This window comes from Xyrauchen texanus, chromosome 33 (genome assembly GCF_025860055.1).
Source record: "Xyrauchen texanus isolate HMW12.3.18 chromosome 33, RBS_HiC_50CHRs, whole genome shotgun sequence".
Classification (NCBI taxonomy): domain Eukaryota; kingdom Metazoa; phylum Chordata; class Actinopteri; order Cypriniformes; family Catostomidae; genus Xyrauchen; species Xyrauchen texanus.
The window spans coordinates 11,424,636-11,439,872 of NC_068308.1; the positions used below are offsets into that span (position 1 = coordinate 11,424,636).

The window sequence follows — 15,237 nt, forward strand, 5'->3', positions numbered from 1 at the left end:
TATCAAGTAGTTAAGGTACAGAGATAGTTATTCTAAAGTTCAAACATATTTTATCATAGGCATACTGTATATATAAGACAATATATACATTTGAAAAATAATAGAAGAAATAAAACAACATTACTGTTTTGAAACAACAATACTTTGGATTAACAGAGGTTCCATGAGGCATGCTGGAAATGTATTGGTCAGAAGTTTTGCATACTGTATCCATTGATGCTTTATGGTATAACAGTGGTGATTGTCACTTTTTCATTGATTGGTCATTCATTCATTGGTTACTGCTTTAGTGCATATATAATGATTGGCTCTCAGTCCCTGCTTTGATTGAATGAGGCATTTCCCTTGATTGTCATTGTCATACTGAGGTGACAAAAATTAATAAATGTTTCATAAGAAGAATATTTCATAAGAAATGATATAGCACAAATCTGATTATGAAAACAACCACAAGACATGAATGACTTTAATGAAGACATTACAGCTGAGTAATCGGGAATTATTATAAAAGTAGAAAGCAGAAATGTGTTCTTAAATACTATAATAAGCTTCCCATTTTAATAGACGTGCTGCCAGGAACTCATGTCTATGATTCTGAAACGACAATTGCTTAAAAATTCATCACATTCATCACATCGCAAAGGTCATCACACAATGCTTGGCTATCACTTTTCATCATATACATTCCCATATGTCTGAAGCTAAATGCTGGGGTGACATTGATGCAAATATTGCACACTGTCATCAGATCTTAAATATCTTTAAAAAAATATGGCTAAAATAATATTTGTTTACGTACATGTCAATTATTTTCCTAATCCAGTTTATTATCACAGTTTGTAAGGTTCAACCAACATAGGAAAACGTTCCTCAAAATTTAGAGGGATTTGTTTTAAAGGTTTTTTTTTCCTGTCTTTTTGTTAATATCAATATTTTGTGATTTTGCAATGCAAAATCTACCTCTCTTTATCATGCTTTTTCAATGCAGCCTAGCCCAGTACTGGCCAAGGTTCTGACCCATATTTTCTTCATTTCCTGAAACCTGGACAGGCACAGAAATCTCTGTAGAGATCAAACCAAAAACAGAAAAAGGGAAACACTTTATGGTTTATATTTTATACTTAATTAAATAAACTCATAGAAAATAAATATAAGAAAAAAAGAGAAGTAAAAATATGAATCCAAGAAAATTAATTGTAATCACAGAATCCAGTAAGTAAAATAACCAGGTTTTTACTTTGACCCTACATTAAATAAATTAAGGCATCATTTGCTAAATTAACAGTATGATACATTTTAAAATAAGGATTTATTTGTTAACATTATGCATTAGCTGTCATGAAATAACAATGAACAATAATTGTACAACATTTATTAATCATGACTAATGTTAATTTATAAAAATGCTTTAGTTCATTGTTAGTAAGTTAAAAATGCACAAGCTAATGTTAACATATACAACTTATAATAAAGCAAAATCACACAAGCAAGGGATAAGCCATATGTCCAGTTATCAGCACGGCTGTGATTCGGCCGTACAGGTAATCACAACCATGCTGATAGATGGATACAGCACTATTGATATCAGTGATATTGCTAGATTATGCAACAGTTAAAAAACAAGTAAATAAATAATAAATCAAAACTTAGGACTTGATAACCACACTTTAGATCTAGTAACGACTAGTTATTAGAGTTATTAGAGAAACAAGAGAGAGAAGAGAGAAAGAGAGAGAGAGACTGAGCATGTGATTACCTGTGTCTGTTACAGTGACGAACATGCTGCATCTGCTAGTTTAATTCTATTCCTCAGCTGTAGTGTTATAGTAATACGCTACAATCATGGAGTGATGCTTTCATACTTGATATCGGAATTATCCTATGAGTATTTCACTCACATTCAAGTGTTTTGTTGATGGAGAGAAAACATGGAGGATGCTAGTTTCATTCTTGTAAATTTTATGGGGAACTCTTATTTTGACACTCACCTACGCCATGTTGAAAGTTTACGTCTTCTCCCACATGGAAACTTGTATCAAATAGGCGCCCTGAGTGTGTTTGATTCCCCTGTCTGTTGTGACTCTCAGATGTGATCAGCAGTAATGCTGAAGCTGTTCATTTAACTCTTATTTCTTAAATAGTGTAGTAGCAATCTGAGTGACCATGGTGTGACTGACAATTCTGGATGACTTCAAAGAAATTTACACACTGACTGACAACACAGTTTGTCAACGTTAGCTCAACTCGCTCATTGAACGCTCAAGACAAATCTAGCTTCTCTTACATGGAAGTTTGTAATGCCACGAACACGAGCGGAGTAATAAAAACTCTAAAGCGACCCAATGCTGACGGTGTGAGCTATCAGTACTCTTGGAACACCTCTCGTCCAATCAGATTTGAGGACCGGAACTAGCTGTTGTATAATGTAATATATCAGTATAAAAATGAAATGTACAAAATTGTTGCCCTAACCAAAGTTAATATATACGTAACAACCTTATTGTAAAATGTTACTCACAGTGTTCAATTCCAAAATGGTTTTGTATGATTATAAAAAGAATACATCTGATTTAATTAAAAAAGTATTTTACTAGCTTGCAATACATTGAACCACATACAATGGATGAGTTACAGATAGCAATTGTTATGGTCCTGGAATGTGCCTAATAGATTATAGCACCTTTAGAAAGTCAAGGAAGAGTAAATAGAATTACCCGTGCTGGTGTTAGCTGAAGGAGGAGGTGGCAGATGAGGAGAGGAGTAGGACATCTCAAATGAGTGAGGTTCAGTCGGGGATGGAGGCAACATGCACAAGTAAGAGGCAGCTGGAGAAGCAGCAGGCTGCTAAAGAATGACAAAGTTGAGTTTCCATATTGTTAATAAATAGTAAAAAAAAAATTATATTGATTTATATATATTATAACAGATAATGGTAAATTATATATTCAATATAGTATTGCACTATAAAGAAGAAAGGCAGATTTTCTTGATTATTATTGATGACAGTTCCATTCTCACCACCAGAGGGCACTACTACATTTTGTTATGCTGAAATGTATGAATGGCTTAGCATTAATTGGCAAAATCACACATTTTAAATTAAGATGACACAAGCACAGGTTATAAATAATAAAACAATAGATATAGTGTTCAAACTTAAGACATTTACACAAGTATTTGGACACTTTCTGGTTATAAAACGTTAGTGGAACATGCCCATAGTTAATTTGATTAACTATGGGCATGTTCCACAATTTTAGTAGTGGATAACTTTTTAGAGTAACTTATCCAACACTATCCATGGCATTCATATATTTTATGTATCTTAAGTGTCCAAATACTGCTTGGTGCCACAAATTTACAATGGTGTGCTAAATAGAAATATTAATATCATAAAATGAGAATTGGAATCCTCACCTGGACCCCAGAGTAGACTGAGAGAGCATTATATCTGGGAAGAGCTTTCTCGCTCTGACTGAGCATGGAAACTAAACAAACAGAAAGAAGACATGCACAATTATATTCTGAAGTTCCCTTTATGCAAGTGTCTCACTCATGTAAACCTCCAAGCACACCTGCACTGTTGGCATGCTGATGATGATTGAAAGTTGAGTTAAAGGATGTGGTCAGTGCAGCGTGTGTTTTAGTACAAGAAGTCCCGGCCCCAGACCGCTTCTGGTTTCGCAGCTTCTCTTCTCGTCTCCATTTGGCTCTTCGATTTGAAAACCACACCTGTCAATCAAGACCCGGAGAATGATTGGGGCAAATTAAATCAATGACATATTTTACTGTGGTCCTGATTTAAACACTTTACACATGGACATGAAAAATAGCTTTCCTCAAAAATAATAAGGAAGAATAGCCTACATACTTGTATCCGTGCCTCTGGAAGGTCGATTTTGTTTGCAAGTCGTTCTCTGGAAAAAACATCTGGATAATGCGTTCTCTCAAACTCTGTTAGATGAGATGTATCGATAGAAACATTTAAAGTTTGTAGTTCATCTTGAACAGATTGAATAGTTTCACATAAATATTATTGCATTTTCTTGTGTTCAAATTAACATGTTAAAAATATACAGATAGACAATGGGTTTTAATGACAGAAGTAGTGTAGTGTGTGTGTGTGTGTGTGCGCTAAGAGTGATGTGATGTTTTTGTGTCCAGATTATTTAATACCTTCATTCCTATGAATTAAAAAATGCATTAAAATGCAATTCAAACAATTACTTGTATAAATTTCTTCCATCATGAACATTTTAAATTTCTGAATTAAAATTTGTATATTTTTGTGAGGCATAAATAGAAAAATGTCAGGACAAAAAAAATAAAATAATTGTACCATTAAAAGGCTGAAAGAAAAACGTCTATATTACTGTCATAACCTCCGTTCCCTGATGGATGGAACGAGATGTTGTGTCGATGTAGTGACACTAGGGGTCTCTCTTGAGAACCTCGGTCACCTCTATATTTGAGAAAAGGCCAATGAGAATTGGCGAACAGAATTTGCATGCCCCTCCCCCGGACATACGGGTATAAAAGGAGGGAAGTGTGCATCTGTTCAGACAGGTTTTGAGCTGAGGAGCCGAAAGTAAGGTCCTGGCCATTTCATCGGCTTAGTACAGGGTTGTGGCAAGAGGGACACAAAGTCTCGTTCCCTCCATCAGGGAACGGAGGTTATGACAGAAACCGAGACGTTCCCCTTATGTCACTCACTCGACGTTGTGACTCGATGTAGTGACACTAGGGGTCCCCATCTAAAAATGCTACAATACTGAAACATGTTCAAGGACCCCTGATGCAGGTGCAAGCAAGCTGCTGCGTGCGAAAATAGCAGGTGCATGTAACCTTCCCCAATACCCCAAAATATGTCATATATTTCCCCACATCCCTGAGGGAGGGAAGCAATGTAACTAGCATGTGAGCAGGCCACGCCAGGCGCAGCTATTTTTCTCTCTACGTTTTCTCTCCATAGAGTGTTAGATGTGGCTGGGGCCATCTAACGTTATAACACGTATTGGGGAAGGCGTTCTTTTCCAATCCTATTCTTTTCGACTTACCGACCACATCCTGCCCAGCAGGGGAGGTGAACATGTGGCAAATACGTCACATGGGCTTACCAGACAAATATGGAAGTGGCAAGGTGGCCTCGACAGGGAGGAGCTCTACAAACACAGCGACCGGGTGGCAGAGAGAACTCTTACCATCCACTGCATCGTGGTGAGCCACAATGGCGGCTAAATAAACCTTCAAGATGGAGGGGGACAGTCACCCCTCCAGCCTCTCCTGCAGGAAAAAGAGCAACGCTGACCTGACAAGGCACCTCTGTGGGTCTTCAGATTGGGAAGAACACCAATTTGCGAATAAGCGCAACTGTACTGCATAAAGCTGCCTGGTAGAGGGAGCTCTGGCTTAAGTGATTGTATTTACGACGGCTGGTGCTAGACCATTTATATCTTCCGCATTCCTTCCAAGGGCCAGCTGTGGAGGTTCCAGAGGTCTGGGCGCAGATGCCAGAGGGTGCCCCATCCCTGAGAAAGAAGGTCCTTCCTCAGGGGAATTTTTTTGATTGAATTTGCTGAATAAGTGATGGCAGGAAGGGGTGAGTGTCACACAGTACGTGCAGTGGCGCCATGCCCATCTCGGGACTCGCGTCTGAAGCCAGTGCTGAAGCGGTCTCTTCTGCATCAACCGAATTTGCGCGACCGTCGCTGAGGATGCCACATGCCTCAGGAGCCTCTGAAATTGTTTCAGTGAAACCACTGTGCCTGGTCTGAACATACTCAGGCAGTTCAGAACCTACTGCGCGCACTCGCTTGTGAGGTGCGCTGTCATTGAGACTGAGTCTAACTTCATGCCGAGAAGAGAGATACTCTGAACCGAGGAGAGCTTGCTCTTTTCCCAGTTGACCCGAAGCTCTATACGGCTGAGGTGTGTGAGCACCAGGTCCCTGAGTGCACAGAGCAACTGTCGAGAGTGCGCTAAGATTAGCCAGTCATCGAGGTAGTTGAGTATGCGAATGCCCACACCCCTTAACAGGGCAAGAGCTTGTACTGATGCCTTGTACTGATGCACCTGGCCATCGAAAGCGAACCGTAGAAAGGGTCTGTGTCTGGCGAACTGAATTGCATAGCCGAGTCGGATGGTTCTGGCCAGCAAACGAGACGGGTTGGAAAGCGTAAGCCACGCGTCCAAGCTCGGGGCGAGTGGCACTAATGGGTCAATCATGTGTGACGTATGTCGGATAGCGTTGCTTCGTCCCAAGGTGGTTGTGCAGAGGAGAAGCTCGAAGCACTTACCTTGCTTACCAGATTCAGACACAGGTGGTGTTCGCCTGAGTGCACGTGCCGTGACCTTCGTGGCCCTGAGGGCGATGCCGGTCGCCGAGTGCAGTTCCCGCAGTACATCAGGATCAGGACTACCCAAGAGCAGATCACTTAGCGCCTTGGCCTGCTGGACTTGCAGGAGGTCCATGGCTTGCAGGGTGGAGGAGGCATGTCCAGCACCACTGTAGGCCTTGGTCTCCAGAGACGACATCAACCTACAGGCCTTGGAAGAGAGTGACATTCGATCCCGCCAGGTGGAGGCGTTTTGCGGGCATAGTCTTTCAACTTGTATATATACTCTTTTAGACAGGCTGTTGAAGCGCACAGGGGTGTAGTCTGCACTGGGGTGCAGAGAAGAGAAAAACTGCTGATTTGCGCCGTGTCTCCAACATCATGCGCTCTTGTAGAGGTGAGTGGAACAGCAGTGGATTTATTCAGCTCGCTGATACACAACTGCTTGGCTCTGAAGAAAAAATCTGTGTGAACAGACGCGTGCTTCCCTCATTTTATACCCACATGTCCGAGGGAGCGGCATGCAAATTCTGTTTGCCAATTCTCATTGGCCTTTTCTCAAAGATAGAGGTAACCGAGGCTCTCAAGAGAGACCCCTAGTGTCACTACATCGACACAACATCGAGTGAGAGATAGAAGGGGAATTTTTTTTTTCACAATCTAACACTTTATTTTAAAAAGTGTGTGCAAAATATTCTATTCATTATTACTAGATGATTATAACAAATTATATTTTATAAATTATAATTTCAATTCAAACAGACAATGTTTTATATACACCTCTTCTTATATATATATATATATATATATATATATATATATATATATATATATATATATATATATATATATATTTTTTTTTTACCTTGAAAATGTGTTTGAAAACTTATTTAGTAAACAATGATTAAGATTATTGTATTACTTTTTACTGGATCTTATAACACATTATATTAAAAAATATTAAATATAATTTTTTTAACTATATAAAAAAATTAAATAACATTTATTGGCTGGTTTCTTAAATGTTGGTGTTGTCATAAACACTGGTTTAGAAAAATGCATGAAATATTACATTTCTAAGGATTTGAAATAAGTGTGGTAAATTAGATTTTATTTTCCTTGGACACATGTATTTATCATTGACCTACATACCAGTTCATAATAATACAACACTAGTGATTTCTTATGATATTGGAAATAGGATGAGACAATCTGATGTATTATATATAGGTTTGCCTATCCATTATCTGTCTATCCATCAATGCTTCACAATCACAGCACTCTGAGTTCTCACCTTTCTCCAGGGCTTCGATCTGTTCTGTTGTGAAGCTGGTTCTGTTGCGCTGAAGTTTCCTCTTCAGCTGCAGCCTCAGTTGAGTCTCCTCCCTCTCATCTCCCTCCACCTGTCCTCCTCTTGCCATCCCCACATTTGTGTCCACCAGGCATCCATGTGACACTGAATAAATAACAGTTACTAAGGAGTGTAAATAATTGTTTAGCAAGCAGTGGTGAAATGCAAATGGTTGGTTGTTAAATATTTTTATTGGAAAACAAGCCAAAACAAAACAAATCAAAAACATATTTTGCTGCAGTGTATAATGGGGCGAAGACTTCCTCTCTCACCTTTTTGTTCACTTCAATCCATCTTTAACTCACTAAAAAACAAACTCTCTCTAATTAATAAAACTGCGTATTGCCAATTTTCTTCACGATAAGAAATGCATAGTGACACATTTATAATGATTCAATAAGTCGTGAGCCATCGTGTTATAATCTAGAGAGACGGGCATCTCCGTGACAGTGTGTCTCTCAGCCGGGTGCAGTTTCAATCTCTCCCCCTTAGATCGAGACACCGCTCAGAGAAATTCCAGTTTCAGAGTTTGTAGTTAACTACAAGACCTGCTTCCATATTATTTGAACTTTAATAAAGCTATAACGCATTAAATATATCTGCATTTAAGATGTAACTTTGAGGGTGTTTCCTTTTAAGACATCCAGTTCCACTTATTCCACAACAAGAGTGGTTCTGTGTTTACTTATTGGATATTTTTGTATAATTCCCCAATACTTTGGGATCTACATCACCTGAAGCTGTTTGGAAAGTTTAGGGTGCATCTGGATGGTGATCTGTGTAATTCTTCCTCTCCTCAGTCAGGCGGGAACTGCAGTGCTGCTCTCTTGCGTCATAATAACAGTTTATTGATCTTGTGTTATGTTAAATGAGATCAAACGACTATTCGACAACGAAAATGTTTGTCGCCAATTTTTTATTGTAGATGTTGTCAATAACGTCGACTAATCGTTTCAGCTCTACACCATACTCTTCATTAACATTCTTCTAACTCTTATATTCACTCAATGAGCAATAGAGGCTGCTGCTGCTGAAGAACTTCAAGAAAAAGTTTGATACATAAACATGAACGGTGGTTTGCAGGCAACATTGTTTTGCACAGCCGCAAGCATCTTGCACTGCTCCTAACTAGCTTAACGTTAGCTTACCGGCCCTCTCATCATCTTCATTTGGTGTGCTGGTGAAAAAGCTGCTCAGGTTGAAAAGCTTTGAAGAGCTCATTTAATCTTGCCTTTTCAGCGCCACCTTTGTGCTTTCTATTGTACAACCACCACTGACTGAAGTTTACAAGTGACGTTTTTTTTTAAGCAAGGTACTGCTGTCGGGGGAGTCAAAAGATAATTACATCATTAACCTGCACTCTATGGGTGTGCTGCGAAAAAATTATAAATAAAAAGAGTGGGGCTGAGGTAAAATAAATAAAAAAAAAAGAGTGGGCTGTTGTGTGCTGGCAGCCTAGGGACAGTATCCATATTTCAACACAGTGCCATGACAACACCGGCCCTCACGGCCCAAAAAAAACAAAAAACGGCCCACCGGGAATTCTCCCGGTGCTCCCGATTAGCCAATCCGGACCTGGGCAGATGCCAACATGAACAGGATGAGTGACATAATCAAAAAATCTATTCAAGGTAAAAGTTAATATTGCTTAGACTTGTTTAGAAACTATCGAAATTAAAGAGACATTTATAAACTAAATCTGGCAGTATCATAAATTGAATACTTTGAAGGAAAATTCCAGGTTCAATACAAGTTAAGCTCAATCGACAGCATACAGGTGAAACTCCAAAAATTTGAATATCGTGCAAAAGTTCATTAATTTCAGTAATTCAACTTAAAAGGTGAAACTAATATATTATATAGACTCATTACCTGGCAAAGTAAGATATTTCAAGCCTTTATTTGATATAATTTTGATGATTATGGCTTACAGCTTATGAAAACCCCAAATTCAGAATCTCAGAAAATTAGAATATTGTGAAAAGGTTCAGTATTGTAGGCTCAAAGTGTCACACTCTAATCAGCTAAACACCTGCAAAGGGTTCCTGAGCCTTTAAATGGTCTCTCAGTCTGGTTCAGTTGAATTCACAATCATGGGGAAGACTGCTGACCTGACAGTTGTGAAGAAAACCATCATTGACACCCTCCACAAGGAGGGAAAGCCTCAAAAGGTAATTGCAAAAGAAGTTGGATGTTCTCAAAGTGCTGTATCAAAGCACATTAATAGAAAGTTAAGTGGAAGGGAAAAGTGTGGAAGAAAAAGGTGCACAAGCAGCAGGGATGACCGTAGCCTGGAGAGGATTGTCAGGAAAAGGCCATTCAAATGTGTGGGGGAGCTTCACAAGGAGTGGACTGAGGCTGGAGTTACTGCATCAAGAGCCACCACACACAGACGGGTCCTGGACATGGGCATCAAATGTCAAACGTCTTACCTGGGCTAAAGAAAAAAAGAACTGGTCTGTTGCTTAGTGGTCCAAAGTCCTCTTTTCTGATGAGAGCAAATTTTGCATCTCATTTGGAAACCAAGGTCCCAGAGTCTGGAGGAAGAATGGAGAGGCACACAATCCAAGATGCTTGAAGTCCAGTGTGACGTTTCCACAGTCTGTGTTGATTTGGGGAGCCATGTCATCGGCTGGTGTTGGTCCACTGTGCTTTATTAAGTCCAGAGTCAACGCAGCCGTCTACCGGGACATTTTAGAGCACTTCATGCTTCCTTCAGCAGACAAGCTTTATGGAGATGCTGACTTCATTTTCCAGCAGGACTTGGCACCTGCCCACACTGCCAAAAGTACCAAAATCTGGTTCAATGACCATGGTATTACTGTGCTTGATTGGCCAGCAAACTCGCCTGACCTGAACCCCATAGAGAATCTATGGGGCATTGCCAAGAGAAAGATGAGAGACATGAGACCAAACAATGCAGAAGAGCTGAAGGCCGCTATTGAAGCATCTTGGTCTTCCATAACACCTCAGCAGTGCCACAGGCTGATAGCATCCATGCCACGCCGCATTGAGGCAGTAATTAATGCAAAAGGGGCCCAAACCAAGTACTGAGTACATATGCATGATTATACTTTTCAGAGGGCCGACATTTCTGTATTTAAAATCCTTTTTTTTATTGATTTCATGTAATATTCTAATTTTCTGAGATTATGAATTTGGGGTTTTCATAAGCTGTAAGCCATAATCATAAAAATTATATCAAATAAAGGCTTGAAATATCTTACTTTGCTTGTAATGAGTCTGTATAATATATTAGTTTCACCTTTTAAGTTGAATTACTGAAATTAATGAACTTTTGCACGATATTCGAATTTTTCGAGTTTCACCTGTATATGGCATAATGTCGATTACCACACAAATTAATTTAGACTTTTTTTTTTTCTTAAAAAAAAAAAAGCAAAAATTTTGGTTACAGTGAGAGACTTACAATGGAAGAGAATAGGGCCAATATTTGGAGGGTTCATAGGCATAAATGTGAAGCTTATAATTTTATAAAAGCACCCACATTCTTTCTTCTGTTAAAGCTCATGTAGTCATAAAGTTGTATAAATTGTCATTTTATAGTCGTTTTAGGGTTTTCTGACTATAATATCATGACAATGAAGCTGTAAAATTGGCATAACTTTACACAGAAAATGTTAGTAATTGATTTTATCACACGAAAATCATGTTAACACAGTATATTGTTTATGTCTTGAGGCTATACTTCTGCAAAAGTGAGAATTTTAACATTTACAGATTGGCCCCATTCACTTCCATTGAACCTAGAATATTCCTTTAATAGCTGTGCAGTGTGACCCTAGAGGCTGTAGCCTTTAGCCTCCTTGTTAGAGCACCCACCTCCCACGCCAGAGACCTACGTTCGAGTCCCGTATGGAGCGGGTAGAACAAAAGCGTCACATTGGTGCCGTAACCCGGATGGGAGTGAGGTTTAGGGGGCTGAGTGTAATGGGAGCCAGCTGGTAGATAGCTGTGCAGTGTGTAAACCTCACTCTCCTGACCTCAAGAGGTGCACTAGCGACCCACCTCCCACGCCTGAGATCTAGGTTCGAGTCCCGTAAGGAGCGGGTAGAACAAGAGCGTCACATATGACATGTTCATAATTTGTATTGTTGGGCCAGTGCACTTGTGGTTACATTAATAACTTGTTTAAATATTTACATTTAAAGACGTTTTATCTTTTTTTTTGTAGGCCTACTGTGTTGGGTCACCACTTGATGTCTAATGTAAAAATATGCATTTTATATCAAAACCAGTTGAAAACTACTGCTTGTTGCAAATATCAAAGGAAAAAAACAGAATCCCCTTTAATGTCTTTAATGCTTATGTGTCTTCACATAAACAGTCAAAAGAGGAAAGGTGACAAATTGCATAATGATCTTTGCTATAAGGCTTTAAAAATCACACCAGTGCTGTGCTGGGTGGGAACTGTGTCCTCTTGATGGTACCAGTCATTGGGTCCACTCCAGTTTGAACTGCTTTGGAGATTCAGCATGGTTAACCTTTCAAACATCATTAATTTTCCAAATACAGCATCTGGATAAAAAGAAAGACAAGACTCTATAATATCATTTAGATTTCCCAAGAAAGAGCATGACCTTTGACCCTTAATTGACAGAGGGAAGGCAAAACAAATAAGCATAAGTTTATACATGGCTGGTTGAATTAGCATCATTCTGACAGATAGAAAAAGAGTCTTTTACATGAGCACACCATAGCCACCCTCCTGCCAGTAGAACACATAAATGAGAAAGAAACTAAGAGAGAGGTACTGGAAATGTATATTTATTGATATTTTAGTATTTATACATGATGTCAACATATGCTTGCACAGAGTGTACAGATTTTGTGGAATGTTCAATATTTGTGAATAAAAAGTGAAAAAATAGACAGACCTCTATTGTCACATATTGTCACAAGCGCTATATCTCAGTATCTATAAGGTTTTGAGTCAATAGTCCAATTACACAAATGCTTGTTTTCTCTGGCAGTGATTTCATCACTTAACTTCAAAACAGAACACCTACTTCAAAACTTAAATCATTTTTGTCCTCAAATCTAGCTTTCCATTATCAACATATTTTGTTGGGTAAAACCACACTATAGCATACATTTAGGCAAGGGTCAACTATATGTTAAAGGTTGATTTAAAACAAAACGTGAAACTGTGTTCTCTGGACAAAAGGTATTTCTCATAATTGTCAGTTCGAAGCAGGTTTTAAATGTTGTTTATACAGTCTTCACAATTTCTGTTTACAAAAACAATGGTTTACCTTTTCAAATGCTGTTTCATGAATCATTTTGTATATCAAAATTGTTTGCGTTTTTAAACTGACCTCATATATTGTGACATTTCTGCTATAAGGTCAATGTGTGTTTACATGGACATTAATTTTTTTGTAGCAAAATCATTAAGCTTAGTGCCTATGCAGCATTTGACTTTCAAACATGAACCTACTCTGAGACATATTCACTGCATTTGAAATATTTGTACTCTATATGTTTTCTTTTCTAGCCTTTACATCTGTTTTTGTATCTTTACTCACATTTATCAACTTAGCATAACTGAGTTTTATATGCTTGAACAAAAAAATATAAACAAGAAAAATAGTACAAATCTAACTCACCAATCGTTACAATATACGCACATCCATTGAAGCAACAGCAATATAATCCCTGTTTAGAAGTCTTATTAAAGGTATCCTGCTCACTTGCTTTATTAACTATGATCTCTCTCTGTGTGTGTGTGTGTGTGTGTGTGAGTGTGTGTGTGTGTGTGTGTGTGTGTGTGGAGTGAGAAGAGATAGGGAGGAAGAGAATGGAGAAAGAGAGATGTACAGAGTTAGACGGGGTGAAAAAGAGAGAGAGAGGGCTCAGGAGAGAATTGCGTCTTCAGGCACTTTTGGCCTGGAAGTGAGGGAGAGAGAGAGAGAGAGGATGGGACAGAGAGAGGAAGAGTGACACAGCGAGTCAACATCATTGTCAAGTTTAAACTTAATGCCAGGGAAAGTAGAGCGAGTGAAAGAGAGAGAACAGCAATAAAACCACAAGAGATAATGGAGCTATAAAGGGAAAAGTGAATGTGGGGATCGGCTCAGCACATAATTGAACACATATTAATATTAATTTGCCTGCAGAGGTTAAAAAAATTTGATTTGAGAGTGGAATTTGTATTTACTCAAAAAGGAATGTTATCACGTTCTTGATGAATGCAGTCTTTACATTCTGTTCAATTAAAAAACTTGACATGATAAAATGTTTTAACTTGACAGAATCTTTCTCATTTAATTTCAGTTCATCTAAATTAAAATATAATTTAAAACATAATTAAGAACAGATTTTAGTAATACTTAACAATAAGGTTTCTTTCATTATCATTAGTTAATGCATAATGTATCATGAACTAATGAACCAATGAACAATATATTTTTTACAGCATTTATTAATACTTGTTAATGTTAAAAAATACAATTGTTCATAGTTAGTTCATGTTAGTTCATACAGCATAAACTAATGTTAACATATACAACATTTGATTAAAAAAATGTATTATTATTTGTTGAAACTAACATAAACCAAGATTCCCCGTCTGTCCCTCACTTTGACGTTGTGTCGAAGAAGCAACACTAGGGGTCTCTCTTGAGCGCCGAATGTGCCTCTGATCTATAAAAAAAGGCCAATGGGAATTAGGCAGACAGTATTTGCATACCCCGCCCCGGACATACGGGTATAAAAGCAGGTAAATATGTCGAGTTTATTCAGAAATCTTCTTCGGAGCCGATGGTCGTGTTGCAGTCAGCTGCGAGTCACACACCTGTTCCTGTTTTCCTCTGACGCTTGCCTGGATTCGATGGCGCATTACAGCGGCTTTCTCCTTCTCTGCACGCCAGTGCAGTTTGCCCCTGGGCGCTTCGACAGCGCAAGAAACTTAAAAGAGTGATTTTCTCTGAAAGAGTTATTTCCTCTAAAAGAGCAAATACGCAGCTGGCGTTGAACGTCCGTTTCAGGACGCGTTTTTATAAAGACACAGGCGTTGTCCCGTGTGTCTGGGTTGCGATCACACCGAGGCAGCTTTTGTGGATGGTTCATGTTCTCACTGCGAGAGCATGACCATGGCAACGTTGCTGTCGCGGCTTGCTAGCACGCAATTCCAGCCGCCCACCGCACTGCTCCTTCTTCCCACGGGATTGAGGACGGTGCGGCTGGTGATGGAGGCGATCTGTGGATGGCAGCAGGTGCAGCTCCGCCGGGTACGCCCCCTCGGACCACCCGCCCCCTGGCACGCTCGTTGACTCCCGTCCATGCTCGAGGCAACAGCGGCTCGCCTCACGGCCAGTCTGCCTATCCTCTAGAGCTTGAGGTGGATGAGCTCGCCGCTGCATCGAAGAGCTCGCCGTCTGATGCTGAGGACTCCCCTGGGCTGCCGTCTTCGGACCTGCATGCCCAGGCTGAGGCCGACGGGCAGATGTCCGATATGCTTGCCCGGGCTGCTACCAGCGTGGGGCTGGACTGGAACCCTCCATCCTCCCCACAGCCATCGCGGTTGGA

General features: G+C 39.4%; 1 protein-coding gene across 1 annotated transcript; it reads right to left on the reverse strand.

The window, feature by feature from the left end:
- Window positions 1-670: 670 nt before the first annotated feature.
- On the reverse strand, window positions 671-12,220 carry LOC127627154 (paired box protein Pax-6-like). Its single transcript, XM_052103412.1, has 7 exons — window positions 12,097-12,220; window positions 7,630-7,791; window positions 3,872-3,954; window positions 3,576-3,732; window positions 3,418-3,488; window positions 2,715-2,844; window positions 671-1,062 (listed from the first exon to the last, which is right to left on the reverse strand). Exons 1-7 carry the CDS (start codon window positions 12,203-12,205, stop codon window positions 980-982), a joined length of 795 nt encoding a protein of 264 aa, XP_051959372.1. The 5' UTR covers window positions 12,206-12,220; the 3' UTR covers window positions 671-979.
- Between the last annotated feature and the right edge of the window lie 3,017 nt (window positions 12,221-15,237).